The sequence below is a fragment of the Phyllobates terribilis genome, unplaced genomic scaffold (assembly GCF_046119375.1).
Source record: "Phyllobates terribilis strain yellow unplaced genomic scaffold, ASM4611937v1 Scaffold_2__4_contigs__length_985480577, whole genome shotgun sequence".
NCBI classification, from domain to species: domain Eukaryota; kingdom Metazoa; phylum Chordata; class Amphibia; order Anura; family Dendrobatidae; genus Phyllobates; species Phyllobates terribilis.
The window spans coordinates 265,711,829-265,728,652 of NW_027362762.1; the positions used below are offsets into that span (position 1 = coordinate 265,711,829).

General features: G+C 44.3%; 1 protein-coding gene across 14 annotated transcripts in view; it reads right to left on the bottom strand.

Moving 5' to 3' along the window:
- Positions 1-16,824, bottom strand: part of MYCBP2 (MYC binding protein 2) — a 275,096-nt gene that overhangs the window by 212,513 nt on the left and 45,759 nt on the right. For all 14 annotated transcript variants that reach the window (XM_073664071.1, XM_073664076.1, XM_073664064.1 and 11 more), the window contains exon 2: positions 13,360-13,435. In XM_073664071.1, coding sequence (XP_073520172.1) covers positions 13,360-13,435 — 76 coding nt within the window. The remainder of the gene's footprint in view (positions 1-13,359; positions 13,436-16,824) is intronic.

Here is a 16,824-nt window from a genome sequence, read left to right on the forward strand (position 1 = left end):
CCCATATGTGGGGGAAAACCACTGCTTTGGTGTACGGCAGGGTTCGGAAGAGAAAGGAGCGCTCTGTTGGCTGGGATAGGTTGCAGACACCATGTCACATTTGAAGAGTCGCTGACATGCCGAAACAGCAGAAACCCCCACAAGTGACCCCATTTTGTAAACTACACCTCTCAAGGAATTCATCTAGGGAAGTAGTGAGTATTTTTAAATTTATACCATTGGGCAGTGAAGAAAACATAATTATATTTTTACCACAAAAAAATGTTTTACCCTCAGATTTTACATTTTCACACAGGGCAATGGGTAAAAATGGTGCTGAAATGTGTCACACAATTTCTTCTAAACGTGGCAATACCCCATATGTGGCTGTATCGTACCGCTCAGCCATACGGCGAGATCTGGGAGGGACGGAGCGCTATTTGACAATTGGAGAACAAATTATTGTAGAATAGGTATTTGGATTTGGGAGCACAAAATTTTCTGAATTTCTTTTGGGGGGCAAGGGTCATGTCGATTTTCCAGAGCCTTTCTGCTACCAGTAACTTGGAAGTCCCTTATATTTTTAACAGATGACGGACCTGAGTGGGGACTAGCTTTTTTTGAGGACCGAGTTGAAGCTTTTATTGGGAACATTTTACGTAACATTTATCCGGCGCTCTAGGCTGAGCACTTACATCGGGGTTTCAATCTAAATTTCCAAGTGATGTAATTCAGATGAAACCCCTGCGGGATCCATTCACTGTAATGAGGCAGCAGAGTTACTCTGGACTCCGTCTGGCCTCTGTTTAGCGGTGTCCTTTTTTTCAGAAGTGCACAAAACTGTGGCCAACCGCACTTTTATGCACGCCTAAAAAAAACTGACACAGCGGGATCACAGGCCAGACGGCATCCACAGTGGCCTATATCTGCCTCATTACAGGGAATATTCCTCATGGGTTCCGTCTGAATCACGTATTTCAGAGATTTACAGGGAAACTCTCGTGTAAGTGCTCAGCGCAGAGCGCAGGATAAAGGTGAGCAGAGCCTTACTGCGATCTTTGGGAGACATAATAAACAAATCAGTAGCAGGTGAAGAATTGGTTTTATTTATTTTTTACACCGTTCCTCGTGCGGTATAAGTGATGAGATTACTTTATTCTTCGGGTCGGTGTGATTACAGAGATATCAGATTTATATTGGGTTTTTATGACTGACAGCTGTCACACACTAAAAGACGCTTTTTTTTTGCAAAATCTAGTTTTTGCATCACCATATTTTGAGAGCTACAATTTTTTCCATATTTCGGCCGACAGTCATGTGACTGCTTGTTTTTTGCGGGACGAGGTGACATTTTTATTGGTACCATTTTTGGGTACTTGACATTTTTTGATCGCTTTCTATTCCGTTTTTTTTGGAGGTAAAATTAACAAAACCCAACAATTCAGGAATTGTTTTTTGACGGCTTCTTTTTACGCCGTTCTGCGTGTGGTAAAAGTGATAAGGCAGCATTATTCTTCGGGTCAGTAAGTTTACAGCGATGCTACACTTACTGTATATTTTTTTTTGGCGCTTTTACACAATAAAACAATTTTATAGAAAAAATATTTTTTTTGCATCTCTTTATTCTGAGAGCTATAACTTATTTTTCGGCTGATGGAGCTGTATGGCGGCTTTGTTTTGCGGAACAAGATGACGTTTTCAGCGGTACCATTATTATTTCCATTTTGCTTTTTGATCGCATTTTTTTCCCACTTTTTGTTTAGCGATATGATGAAAAAGCATAGTTTTTTACTCCGTTTTTTATTTATTTTTATTACGGTGTGCACAGGAGGAGTTAATTAGTGTGACAGTTTTATAGATCGGGTTGCTCCGGACGCGGCGATACCAAATGTGTACTTTTTTTGTTTTTGCATAAATATACGGATTTATTGGTTTAATATTTTAATTTATTTTTATTGATTTTGTGATTTTTTTTTTTTTTTTTTTTTTTTTTAACAGTTTGAAAACATTTTTTAGACTTTTTTTTTCACATTTTTACTTAGTCCTGTATGGGACATTAATTTTTATTTTTCTAATCACTGTTCTCATGCAATGCAACAGACATGTATTGTATTGCATGAGAACTTTGCTGACAGTTTCACAGTCAGTGTCTCCTGCTAGACTTCAGCTGCAGGCTGAGTCTAGCAAGACACCATACATGGCAGATCCGGAGGCGGTCATGTGACCACCGGCTGCCATGACAATGACAGGTCCTGTCAGACATCAGGGGGCCGTTGGAGAGGTAAGTGGAAGACCCCCTCTCCTCTCACTATCTTCTAAATGCCGGGATCACTATAGATCACGGCATATAGAAGATAGCAAAGGGTTAACATCATTGGGACCTGATCCAATCAGGTCCTGATGATGTCCCCTGTCAGAGCTGTCTCTCTGCACCGCAACCGTAGCGCTTGCAGGACCCTGGGGGTCCTGAGGGCTAAGGGACCACCGACCGTTCATAAACGTCGGCGCTGCACAGAGCCCAGGCAGTGCCGATGTTTATGTACAGTGGGCGGTCGGGAAGCGGTTAAATGTCATTGAAGTGGATCTTTCACCATGTTGAGAATATTAAACTCGCCACATCATGAAATATATGCTGTGCAACTAAATAAAATTTAGTTATTTTTCAATTTCTCCTCTCCATTGAAGAGACATTAACATAGCTTATAAAGTTTAGGATATAATTTAAGTCCAAAGGAGCGCTTCAAGAGATTTTTCACTTGGGGAGTGTACTTTACCCCATGACACTGAAAAATCATACACAAAGAGCAAAAAACAGGAAAAAAAAAATTAAAAAACATGCCCCCCACAATAGCTTAGAACAGGCTTGATCCTTATCCATGTAACAGACAGCCCTGCTCTCACTGTTGTAATGCTCTCATCCCACACTGACTGCTGAGAGATAAAAGCTGAAGAGTGTTTGTAATCACACTTATCTATGCTCTACTCAACAATTTGTAATCACACACAACCCTCCATTGAGATCAGAGAGAGCAGTGCTGTGTGTCGTTACATGTCTCTCACAGAGGACAGCCAATTCTAAACAATTGTGGGGGTGGGGATACATCATAGGTCGACTCCCCCTTTTTGGTGTGGGCTCCGGAGCTAAGCCTGCACCTTTTCAGGCACATGACAGCTGATCGCGCTGGAAGTGGGTCATTAACTCCGCCCATCAGCGTGCCCGTCACATGATCGCGGGCCACCGATAGGTTGGCATGACAACTGGGGGTGTGCAGGAGACCCATGTGGTTGTCATTGCTGAACTGCTGTGAGCGCCGCCCAGTGGCCGGCACTCATAGCAGATGAGTATTTTTCAAATGATCCCAGCTTCAAGTCTCCCATTGAGACTATTTATGCAGGCAAAAAGTAAAAATAAAAAAGTTTAAATATATTATATTATATAATATATATATATATATATATATATATATATATATATATATATATATATATATATATATATATATATATATATATATATATATATATATATATATATATATATATATTTTAAATCACCCCCCCCCTCCTTTGACTACATTCAATATGAAACAAAAAAAACAAACAAACAAGAATACACATTTAATATCGGCGAGTTCAGAATCGCCCAATCTAACAATATATAAAAAGAATTAATCTGATCGGTAAACGGCGTAACAAGAAAAAAATCAAAATGGCAGAATTACATTTTTAGGTCGCCTCAACACTACAATAAAAATGCAATAACGGGTGATCAAAACATAGTATTTATCCCAAAATGCTAATAAAAATGTCAGCTCGGCACACAAAAAAAAGCCCTCACCCGGCCCCAGATCCCAAAAAATAGCAACACTACAGGTCTCGGAAAATGGCAAACTTTGGATTTTGTTCACCATAGAAATAAAAAAGAACCTATACATGTTTGGTATCTACAAACTCGAAATGACCTGGAGACTCATAATGGCAGGTCAGTTTTAGCATTTCGTGAACATGGGGGGGAAAAAAAAAAAAAAAAAAAAAAAAACACACAATTGCGGAATTGCACTTTTTTTTTGCAATTTCACCGCACTTGGATATTGTAAAATCAATGGTGTCGTTCAAAAGCACAACTCGTACAGCAAAAAAACAAGCCTTCACATGGCCATATTGACAAAAAAAAAAAAAAAAAAGTTATGGCTCTGGGAAGAACGGGAGCAAAAAACAAAAACGCAGAAACTGAAAAGGCCAAGGTGATGAAGGGGTTAATATGCTAAAACTGGTAGAAGGTCCTCTTTAAGGGGTTAACAGCAGTGAGTGGAGTTCTGTTTGCTGCTGTTCGAGGCAGATGCTGGCTGTTTAATAGCCATCATCTGCTGGGAATAATGGAGCCTCAGCTCCTGAAATTGCATGAAAGGTGGGTAACAGAGGCGTCGGACGTACCGCTACACCTGTCAGCACAAAATGACTGTTCAAACCAAACAGCCCCCCTGTGAGGTACCCACAGACCCCATAAAAATTGTACACTAGGTATCTGAATCAATTACAGAGTTCGCAATAAATTAAAGTTGTTGTTTTTTTTCAAATATGTTAATGAGGTGCACCCCTGGTGTGCCAAAACAATTTAGTCTATCTTCCGACATACATCCTTTCCATCTATCTCCACAATCCTCTTCCTTGATTGCTAGCTCTGGCTATATAGGAGCCAGAGGAAGGAAAAGATAGATGGAGACATGTAGGTGAGAAAGTGAGCTGACACGCAAAAAGTGCACCAAGCACCTTGCTAGTATATTTGAATGAAGAACAATTTCTATCAAACACCGCAATGGATTATGGATTTGGACACAAAATGTATAATTTTTGTTAGAGCCATGTGCCTTACAAGCTGCTGTGCTTGGTTTGGACAGTTATCTTGTACTGACACTTTAAAGAAGCACCCATATCAAACTTTTAATCCTCTTAATATTATATAGCACTGTGTGCTTACAATTGTTCATTTTACCTTTCTACTCCGCTAATTCTTCTCTTTTCTCTGCTCTTACCCCGAAGAAGCTGCCGTGAGCAGCGATACGAGTGGGCTTGTGAGGTGGTGATTGCAGATATGATGGGGGCTTCCATGTGGTATATTTAATGCCTTTCTGGCAAACTGGCATGATACAGTGGGGAAAAAAAGTATTTAGTCAGCCACCAATTGTGCAAGTTCTCCCACTTAAAAAGATGAGAGAGGCCTGTAATTGACATCATAGGAAGACCTCAACTATGAGAGACAAAATGAGAAAAAAAAAATCCTGAAAAATCACATTGTCTGATTTGGAAAGAATTTTTTTTCAAATTTTGGTGGAAAATAAGTATTTGATCAATTACAAAAGTTCATCTCAATACTTTGTTATATATCCTTTGTTGGCAATGACAGAGGTCAAACGTTTTCTGTAAGTCTTCACAAGGTTGGCACACACTGTTGCTGGTATGTTGGCCCATTCCTCAATGCAGATCTCCTCTAGAGCAGTGATGCTTTGGGGCTGTCGCTGGGCAACACGGACTTTCAACTCCCTCCAAAGGTTTTCTATAGGGTTTAGATCTGGAGACTGGCTAGTCCACTCCAGGACATTGAAACACCAAGGTTACTTACCGGTAGCCGGTTTTTCCTGAGCCCATGACAGCACACCTTGACAGAGGATCCGCCCCACCAAGGACAGGAAACCGTCTGAAATAAAAGGGCGGCACCTCTCCCTCGCTTCAGTTGTTTACAGAGCATTGAGAGGACCTCTCTAAACAGGTTAGGCATATAACCAACACCCACAATATACATATACACACCACCCCAAACACTGCACACCAGGGTGTGAGAAACAGAAAAAATAAGGGGGGGAAACTACGGGTGCTGTCATGGGCTCAGGAAAAACCGGCTACTGGTAAGTAACCTTGGTGTTTTCCCCTCCCCCCTACAGCACACCTTGAGAGAATTTTGGAGAATTTATGAGCACCCTAGGGAGGGACCACCGCCTGAAGTACCCTTCTCCCAAAGGTGAGATCAGAAGAGGACATCCCTGGAGCTTGAATGGCCTTCGAGACTAACGCAATCAACCTGCAGATTTTGTCCTCTGGGAGGAAGCAGGTTTGGTGATGAGAGTCTAGGATTAGACCCAGAAAGGTCTGAGTCCTGGAGGGGGTTAGTCTTGATTTTTGGAAATTCACTAAACCACCCCAGCTGATGCAACACTTCCGTGACCTCTAGGAGCTGACTGGAGCAGTGGGCTTCTGATTTCCCTATTATCAAGAAGTCGTCTAAAAATGGCACGATCACTACATTCTTGATCCGTAGGAAGGCTGTGACTTCTGCTATTAGTTTCGTAAATATTCTCGGGGCAATGGAGAGGCCAAAGGGTAGGGCAGCAAACTGAAAATGCCTCTGCTCCCCCTGAATAAACAGGGCTACACTCAGATATTTCTGATACTCCGGATGGATTGGGACGTGATAATATGCGTCCTTCAAGTCTATTACAGCCATAAAGCAGTTGTGATGTAAGAGCTTCACTGCCGAGCTTACTGACTCCATCTTGAAAGTCTGGTTTTCTACTACTTGGTTCAGACTCCTGAGGTTGATGATGGTCCTTAAGTACCCGTTTGTTTGTTTTTATCATGAATAGTGGGGAATAGAACCCCTTCCCTCTCTGTGGTGTTGGTACTTCGAGAAGGACCCGCTTCCCTACTAACTCTAATACTTCTGTTTCCAGGGCTAACTGTTCTTCCTGGACCTTTCGTAGGGGGGTAACCACAAAGGTCCGCCAGGGGGTCTGGCTGAATCGGATCTTCAGGCCCCCACTGATAATTTTCAGAATCCAGGGGTTTGTTGTAACCGCCTCCCAAGCTGGAAAAAAGTGGGAAAGCCTTCCACCCACTTCCAGCCTGGCGTCATTGGGAGGATCTCTTTGAACTTGAGGATGGTCCTCCAAACATGTTGCCCGACTCCATTTTGGTCTTGGCTTCCCATCTCCCTTTGTCTCCCGGAGGACGACCTCGATTAAATTTCCTCCTCTGAAAACTAAATCTTATTGGTTCCCCCGAAAATCCCGGGAACCCTTTGTTTTTATCGCCTGCTTTTTCTAACAGGTCTTCTAATTTTTGGCCAAACAGGAGTCTACTGTCACACGGGAGGGAGCACAGCTTCTGTTTCGAAGGTAGGTCGCCTGGGGAACCTTTGAGCCACAAGGCCCGCCTGGCTGCGTTGGATAGTCCCGCTGCCCTAGCTGAAAGTCTGACCGAGTCTGCTGAAGAGTTGGCCAGGAAGGCCAATGCTGTTTGTATTAGAGGTAGATCCGCAAGAATTGCCTGTCTGGAGACCTTTTTATTTTTAAGCTGGTCTTCCAGCTGTTGGAGCCACACCATCAAGGACCTCGCCACACAGGTGCTAGCCACCGCTGGTTTTAGGCCTCCTGCCGCCGCCTCCCACGTGTGGCGCAGGAAGGAGTCGGCTCTTTTATCCAGGGAGTCTTTTAGGACGCCAGAGTCCTCCAAGGGCAGGGAAGATCATTTCGATGACCTTGCTACAGTCCCATCCACCTTGGGGATCTTATCCCAAGGTTCCGCGTCCTTCTCCTCGAAGGGGTACCTTCTTTTGGAGAAGGAGGGTAAAGCCCCTGATCTCTCTGGTTTCCTCCACTCCCGGTTAATGAGGCCCTGAATCTTACTGTTAACCGGAAATGAGCGTCTTTTTCTCTCCCAAGCCCGCAAACATGATGTCCTCCCGGGATTTAGATGCTCTCTCTTCCTCCAGACCCATGGTTGATCTTACTGCCCTAACCAGCCTGTCTGTATTCTCAATGGGGAAGCAGGGTCTACCGCCCCCCGATGAGGAAGAGGACGACGAATCCCACTGCTCCTCGGACTGGGAGGAATCAGAGACGGAGGAAACCTCTCTACGGGGTCTTTTCTTCCCTCTAAGGAACCCTTTCAGGGACCCCTGAACTTCTGCATGCACTATGGACTTTAAATTTGCAGCGAAATCCCGGGAATTCTCAGCTATGGTTTTGGTCACACAGCCCTGGCAAAGTGGTTTCTGCCACTCTACAGAGAGGGAAGCTTGGCAAAGGGCACACATTCTATGCTTTTGCTTGGCACTACTCTTCTTAGGCTCCTAAAAAAGGAAGCACATAAGAGACTTCCCGTTACTAACCAGTGACATTCACGAAGCTCACTCACCCCCGGAGGTCACAAACGGGTACCGGATTCGGAGGCTGCCGCGGAACTGATGATTCCATTCTGGATGGTCCCGAGGCACTTCAAGCCTTACTCCTGCGGCTGCCACTACGATTACTCGAGCGGCTGTCTGTATGCGATGCATCCCTCTGCTTTTTCTGTTGCTGAGGGGGGGGGGCTGCTCCTGGCTATCCTGGTCAGCCATATTTCAGAAGCGCACCACGCTTCCAGGATAGCCCCCCCCCCCCTTAAAAATAGGGCCATCCAGCCTCCTCCGGTCTGTGGGCCCTCCCCCTTCCTCAGGCAGGAGCTCCATCGAAAAAAACCCTCCGGCCTGGAACGCTCCGATGGGCGCCGCCATCTTGGATCGGGCGCCGCCTCCTGACGTCTCCCAGCGTGCTCTGCGCCGTGACGTCAGGCGCGTCACACCCGGAAGCGCTCCGCACTGCAGGGGGGAGGACGGCGCCGCGGTCTCCGGGAGGACAGAGCCTGTCTCACCGCGTGCGCCCCGCTCGGCGCAGAAACCCCAGGGGAAGCTGCGGAGGGCGCTTCTAGGATACTGACCCCGGTGCACAGGCCAGTGTCCGCTCTTCCACACCGGGACAGCCCCAGGTAAGTCTTCTTTTCTTCCTGAGACAGGTTCCCATCAAGGACAGGAAACCAACTGAAGCGAGGGAGAGGTGCCGCCCTTTAATTTCAGACGGTTTCCTGTCCTTGGTGGGGAGGATCCTCTCTCAAGGTGTGCTGTCATGGGGGAGGGGAAAATGCTTCTTATGAAGCCACTCCTTCATTGCCTTGGCGGTGTGCTTGAGATCATTGTCATGCTGAAAGACCCAGCGACGTTTCATCTTCAATGCCCTTGCTGATGGAAGGAGGTTTGCACTCAAAATCTCACGATACATGGCCCCATTCATGCTTTCATGTATACGGATCAGTCGTCCTGATCCCTTGGCAGAGAAACAGCCCCAAAGCTTGATGATGCCACCCCCATGCTTCACAGTAGGTATGGTGTGCTTTGGATGCAACTCAGCATTCTTTCTCCTCCAAACACGACGAGTTGTGTTTCTACCAAACAGTTCTACTTTGGTTTCATCTGACCATGTGTCATTCTCCCAATACTCTTCTGGATCATCCAAATGTTCTCTAGCAAACTTCAGACGGGCCCAGACATATAATGGCTTAAGCAGGAGGACACATCTGGCACTGCAGGATCTAAGTACCTGGCGGTGTAGTGTGTTACTGATGGTAGCCTGTGTAACATTGGTCCCAGCTCTCTGCAGGTCATTCACTAGGTCCCCCCGTGTGGTTCTGGGATTTTTGCTCACCGATCTTAAGATCATTTTGACCCCATGGGATGAGATCTTGTGTGGAGCCCCAGATCGAGGGAGATTATCAGTGGTCTTGTATGTCTTCCATTTTTTAAATTATTGCTCCCACAGTGGATTACTTCACACCAAACTGCTTGCCTGTTGCAGATTCAGTCTTTCCAGCCTGGTGCAGGGCTACAATTTTATTTCTGGTGTCCTTTGACAGCTGTTTGATCTTCACCATAGTGGTGTTTGAAGTGTGCGGACAGGTGTCTTTTATACTGATAAGTTCAAACAGGAGGAAAAACAATGGGTAAAATATGGGCATTCACTTGAATGGCTTTAAAAAAAATTAAAAAAACATTGCAAAAAGGCTAAAAGAATTGACATGCTGCAGATTTTTTTTTTTTGGGGGGGGATCCACTTTGATGGTTCAAATTCGCAAGGTATAAGCAGCATGTGCCTGAGACTTCAGAGATCTCAATCACTTTGCTGGTACTGTAACACTGACAACACTGCATAGGGCTTGAGGAATGGTAGGACGTGGTTGCTGCTCCACCCTCTAAACCTAACCAAGTCAGGCAAGGAACTTGAGGAGGTGGGTGATAGGGGGTTTCGGGGGAAGGAAAACACGGTGATTGCAGGTGCTGCCGGGTTCAGAGGTAACAGGGTGACGTGTTACTGACAACACATTTGGGAGTTGTATCAACTCCTTCTCTAGGTACCTGATGAAGGAGTTAGAACAACTCTGAAATGCATAGTCGATAAAATTCCCCTCTTCCTCATCTCCTGGTCACTCTGTTTCCTCTGGACCCGGCAGCACCCACAAACACTGTTTTTTCTATCCCCACCAACCCTTATAGAGGGATGCAGCACTCTTCAAACTGCTAAGATATTGGAGCATGAACCATCAACAGTTTTGTTGCAAATAGTCAACATGGTCACCAAAAACACGTTGATAAGGAAAGATACACATTAATAGCCAAAGATTTGAGAACAAACAAACAGGACGCGATCAGGAACCCTTTATGCTGCAGTGCTGTCATTTACCGGAACTGCAACCTCCCTGGAGTCCCCAGAAGTACAAGATGTTCAGTACCCAGAGACATGGCAGATGTAAGGACGGCTGAAACCGAAGTACCACTGAATGGGACACAAATTGAAACATTAAGGTTTTTCAAAGGTTTTATGATGCGACGAGAGACTCTTGATGAACCTGATGGATAGGTTCATGGCTAGATCAGTAATGGGCACAGACCTCCACTCAAACTCAGATACCAGCAAGGTGGAGGTGTTGTACTGCTATGGACAGTTATTGTTAAAGAAAAGTTAGTTGGACTTTTTGGGGTTGAAGATGGACTCAAAATAAACTCACAAACCTACTGCCAGTTTTTAGAAGACACTTTCTTCAAGCAGTGGTATAGGAAAGCCGGCATCTTTCAAGAAAACCATGTTGTTTATTCAGGACAATGTTTCACCTCATGCATCCAAGCACTGCTTTAAAAGATGAAAGAATAATGACTCGGGCCCCCTTCCCTACCTGACCTAAACCCTAAAGGCCCCGTCACACTAAGCGACGCTACAGCGATCCAGACAACGATACGACCCGTCAGGGATCGTTGCTGCATCGCTATGTGGTCGCTGGTGAGATGTCAAACAGTCAGATCATCCCAACGACGCAACGATGCGGCGACCCTTAACGATCTGTATAACGATGCATTCCTATGTGTTTCTGTGTCTGAGTCATCAACAAGGTCGTTGGTAAAGTGTCAAACACACCGATGCATGCTACCCAGCGGGACCTCAACGATCAAAGAAATGTCCAGACCATTCCGACACGACCAGCGATCTCACAGCAGGGGGCTGGTCGCTGCTAAGTGTCAAACGTAGCCAGATCGCTACTGAGGTCGCTGTTGCGTCACAAAACTCGTGACTCAGCAGCGATCTCGCTTAGTGTGACGGGGGCTTAATGAGAACTTGTGGGCCGTTCTTAAATTTACAGCGAAGAAAAACAGTCCACCTCTCTGACCAATGTCTGCGAGGCTGTGGTTGGTGCGGCCCAAAAAGTTGATTGTGCAGAGATTAGGAAACTGGCAGACTCCATGGATGGATGGCTTATGTCTGCTATTGAAAAGAAGGGTGGCTATATTGGTCACTGATATATTTTTTTGAAATGTGAGAAGTTTATTTTTTATTTGGTTGTTTGGTTACTATTCTCACATTAAGGGCTCATACTCATCTGGGTTTAAATCGGATTGCACTAACTAATATTATTGAATGATTCAGTGTTCATCTTTGATTTTTTTCTTAGTTTGGATCAGACTGGGAAAAAAATCATAGCATGTTGTGAGTGGCCGCATATATCAGATGAGACTGGCCAATGCAAGTCAATGGGTGCAAGAAAAAAAATCCCACGGCACGCGGACCATGCCGTGCGATTTTTTACACACCCATCTCATAGGAAACCAGACATTTGATCAGCCGAGTACAGTAAATTCCCAGCGTGAACTGTCGGAATAGAATAGATAGATTATATAGATCGAAAAAGAGGTCATTGAGATATACAATTAGTGCAGTGCATGTGCAGCTTACTGTACATGTATTGTCCCCCTTATTTTTATTAACCAGCTGGGGGAAAGCAAACACCTGAGAGCTGGTCTTAATAGTTTGAGAAAGTGGGTAATAAACATGGAGCTTCCCAGGCTATAAATAAAGCTGGTTAATAAAAATAAGGGGGCCCCACGCAAATTTTCTTTTTATTATTAGCTAAATACATGTACAGAAAAATACACATGAAAAGCACTGATTAGATATCTTACTGACATTTCTATCTGTATTTAAAGGAATTGTCCGGTCAAAAGTGATAAGTCTGCAGTCACTCTGTGTGACTGTAGACTTCTGAATCCTCCGTGCGCACGCCCTGTGCGCTGCGGCGATTCACTGGTTTCAGACCTGGTAATGGAGGGTATTGTGAGTTATACATTTGCCCGAGGAGCTGGCCCGCCTTGCTCCATACACTTGTACAGAGCAGGGCCATACTCCATCTAGTGATGTGGCCGGCCATCGGGCGCACCCGACTAGAAGGCGTGGCCTCACTCAATACAAGTGTATGAAGAGCGAGGCCAAGCCCACTGGCCGAGGGTATGTATAACACATTCATACCCTCCATTACCGGGTCTGAAACCGGTGAATCCTCGCAGTGCACCGTGCCTGCGCTGGGGGGATTCATAAGTCTGCAGTCACACAGAGTGACTGCTGACTTATCACTTTTAACCAGACAGCTCCTTTAAGCTTGTTTTTTGTTAGAAAACTAGTTTGAAATGACAGAATTACCGTATGTAAAAGCCAATATTAAAAATGCATTGCATACGAATGTCATACGGATGAACTTGATAAAAATCCGCATGACACTCGAAAATAAACAATTGAGATGGGAAAATTTACATTTTTCATTTAGTTGCATAATTCTGCACACAAATAGTTGCCCAACAGTTCTGAACACATCGATATTCTTTTAAGAAAGTAAAAGTGGGGATTTGTTTTTCTTAAATATTCAGGTTTTTTACCCCTTTTGGATCTACCGCTGTGGTTGTTCAATAATAAAATGAATCATCAAAAATACAAGTTGCCTAATAATTCTGCATACAGTGTAAGGAATCTCTTCACATAAATTAAGCAATACACAACCAGCATTAAAATAAAAAGCCATCTGCTCTGGACATGGACATATGGCAAACTAAACACCCTTTAACGCATGCAGATATTTTTGAAGTAAAAAAAACAAGCTTTAAACCCATTTATATGAATAATGTAAAAATATAGGCATATACTACCGATAACACAATCAACAGGAAAAATATAGATAAAATAAAAAGTGAACCCTTACCTTGCTTCTTAATTTCCCTTTTGATTTGGTCTTTTGCTTCCTTTTTAGTTTTTTCTTGCTTAGAATCTTCTTATTTCTAAAACAAAAGAAATTAAAAAAAAAAAAAAAAAAACCAAGTAAAAACAATTAGAGTAATTTATCATTTAAAATTGTAGTCCACATTAATATTCGTAGGGGCTTTTTCGACATCAATTTATAATTCATAAGGCTCTTTTCACACTGGCATTTACAGTTTCTATTGAAAATATGGTTTTGACACAAGGCCTCACACTAAAAATTACTTTGGCCCCAGTATGGTTACAAGCACCAGTGCTTTACAACTAAACCCCCCCCTTGCTCAGGCACATGCCAACCTCCTTGGCTGGCAATAGCAAAGGAGTAAAAGTACCCTCAGCAGAGCGGGCATACTTTACAGCAGGTACGTTACCAACAACTCGCTGCCATGTCCCTGCAGAGACGTCATTTGTCTAGGACTAAAAAGGTGATATCGCTTCTGGCACCTGAGGAGAACATTATACAGGCTAACACAGAAGACCCTCCGCGTCCCCACTCTCCTCAGTGAACCCGTCCAGACAGCCCGCTTAGCAACAAGAGCAAGCCCCTAGCAACCAGCGACTGCAAACACCAGCTCGGAGGACTGCGAAGCTGCACATTCACCCCCGGGTGGTTTGTAGATAAATATTCCTACTAATTTACCCCCTATAGCTAAACATTACCGTGTGTGAGCCCACATACTGGGGACAGCCCATTCCGGAGCCATAGTAATGGAGGCACTGAATCATACGCCCCATCAATGCAATAGCAATGTCTTCCCAGTGACATCAAGGATCCCCCATTATTTCCAAAGTGCAGCGCTCACATCAGGGCACACAGTACCTCACCATGGTGTCACTATGCAGAGGTTACACACTGCCATATCCATCAGTACGCCAGATAAAGGGATGGAATTAGCCCTGAAACACAAGGTTTTCTGAGAAACTTAGAATTGGAGCCTGAAGGCCACGATAGGGACTCCTGCACTTCTACCAAATCCCCGCAGGTCAGGCTCCTGGCTGCATGGCCTTACAGATACCTGCTGCACTGCCCCAGGATTCCTATGTATAATGTAAGCCCATAATACAGCACCACCACTAAAAGTGAGCCGCCCCCATTTGCCTTTTCCCATGTCAGTGGCTCTGGTACGCCTCATCATTGGATCCGGTAGCCCTGAATAATAATGCGAACACTGAATAACCACCACTGTGCCACGTACCACCAGTTATCCATTACAGTGTACCTGTATATAAAAAAGCCCTACAACGGCCCCATCTATAAAGGAACTTACATTTGAGCAGCCAATCAGCAGCCCCATCCAATCCATACAGCAACCGGCTACAGAAATCAATTGGGCAAAGGCGATTCATGAGCGTTGGCGCTTATTAAAGCTGATCTATGGGATTGCAGGAAAATGCCAGGAATCCTTTACCAAATTGGTGTGGAGAAGAGGCTATGCTGCGCTGCTGGCACCTTGACAAAATGTCCAGAATCAATTGGAATTGTACAACAGGTATTGCAATTTAACCTCTACAGATTTCACAGGACAGCGGACTACTTCATCCTATCATGATAAAGTCAGTTGTATTGTGAAATGTGTAGCGATTAAATCACAATACCTGTTCTCCAATTCCAATAGATTCCTGCCATTTTATCTATGGAGACGCCAGTAGCGCAGCATAGCCTCTTCTCCACACCAATTTGGTTTCATTGTTGGGTCTGCCAACCAGCAGGGCAGCAGCAGCTGGACTCATCGTTTTTGCCTTTGTAAGGCTATGTGCACACGATCCTTTTTGGCAGAGCTTTGAACGCAGCATACTCTATGCTGCTTCCAAAGTGCTGTCATTGAACCATATGGATTCACCGCATCCTATACATTACACTATAAAATTTCCCTTGCGGAAACCAGCGTCTCCGCAAGAGAAATTAACATGCTGCGGTCTGAAGACGTGCCGCATGTCCGCCTCCATGGGTGAGCCGTAGAAGCACAGAGACGCATAGTGGACATGGGATTTGTATAAATCCCATCCACTATGCTGTAACATCTGGCCGCAAGTGTGCTGCGTCCAATCTGCAGCGTTTACTGACCGTGTGCACATACCCTAAGAGTTGTGCTTGCTCACAACTATCAGGTGAGCAGTTACCGCACCACAAAACCCTGTTGTCTGGATAACGTCCTATTTTGCACTCCTATGTCCTTTTAGCTTACAATCAGGAATCCTTCAAAGTCCCATTGAATTCTGTATATTAAGGAGTTGGAAAGTAAAAAAGGAGCCTATGGCCCCCGGAGCAGTGTGGGCATGCCCACCATCTACACTTACCACACTCCTTCTCTTCACTAGTTTCACAAGTAGCTCTAGTCTAATACAAGCAGCTTTTAATATAAAGGAATATTTGGACACAAATTGCCGAATACAACAATATCACAGATTAAAAGTTTTTACCTGCAAAACTAGACAGCATTTCCCTGTGGACATTTATCTTTAGGCTCATGCAATTAGAATTTTACATCTAAAATTGTAGAGGTAGGTAAACTGCAGACTACAAACAGCGGACAGATGGCATCACACCAGATGAGAAGAAGTGATATACAGCAGAAACAGAATGAACACTTTTTATCAAGTAACGCTTCTCCCTTCAAGCTTTCTACTCCATCTGTTTCATCAATATATCTGCAAACTGCACTTTTATTAAATATTATAATGAAAATAGTCTATACCAAACTATGATATACATATCTCCTGTTACATGGGGAAAAAAAAAAGTCTGATGCTTAAAGGGAATGTCTGAAGTCAGAGTGACCGCATGCATGAGCGTCAAATATTATTTATTATTATTAATAATCTTTTTATTTATATAGCGCCAACATATTCCGCAGCACTTTACAAATCAGAAAATTTAGACATTATCGGCACTGTCCCCATAGGGAATCTAGTTTGTGAGCCCCAATCAGTATGTCTTTGTAGTGTGGGAAGAAACCGGAGGAAACCCACACAAACTCCTTGTAGATGTGGTCCTTGCCGGGATGGATCCCAGGACCCCAGCGCCGCAAGGCTGTAGTGCTAACCACTGAGCCACCGTGACAGAATGCACACCGCACACTGTCACAATTCAGCCGTCTGCAGTCATAGAAGAAAAGCAGCAGTCACTCTAAGGCTGCGTTCACACATTGCGTATTTTTTACGTGCGTTTTTTTTTACGCAGGTAAAAACTGCACCTTCATTCACACACTGCCTTTTTTTACGCAGGTGCAAGAGAAATGAAGTGTGAGGAGCAGGGACACCGGTATGTAATGTAATCTATGTATGTGTAATGTAATGTAATGTATGTGTCTGTGTCTATGTGTCGTGTGTGTGAGTGTCCCCCTAGCAGTGTATGTACAGACAGCTTCTGGCTGCAGTACATACACTGCTTTAAAAGAAAAAAAAACTA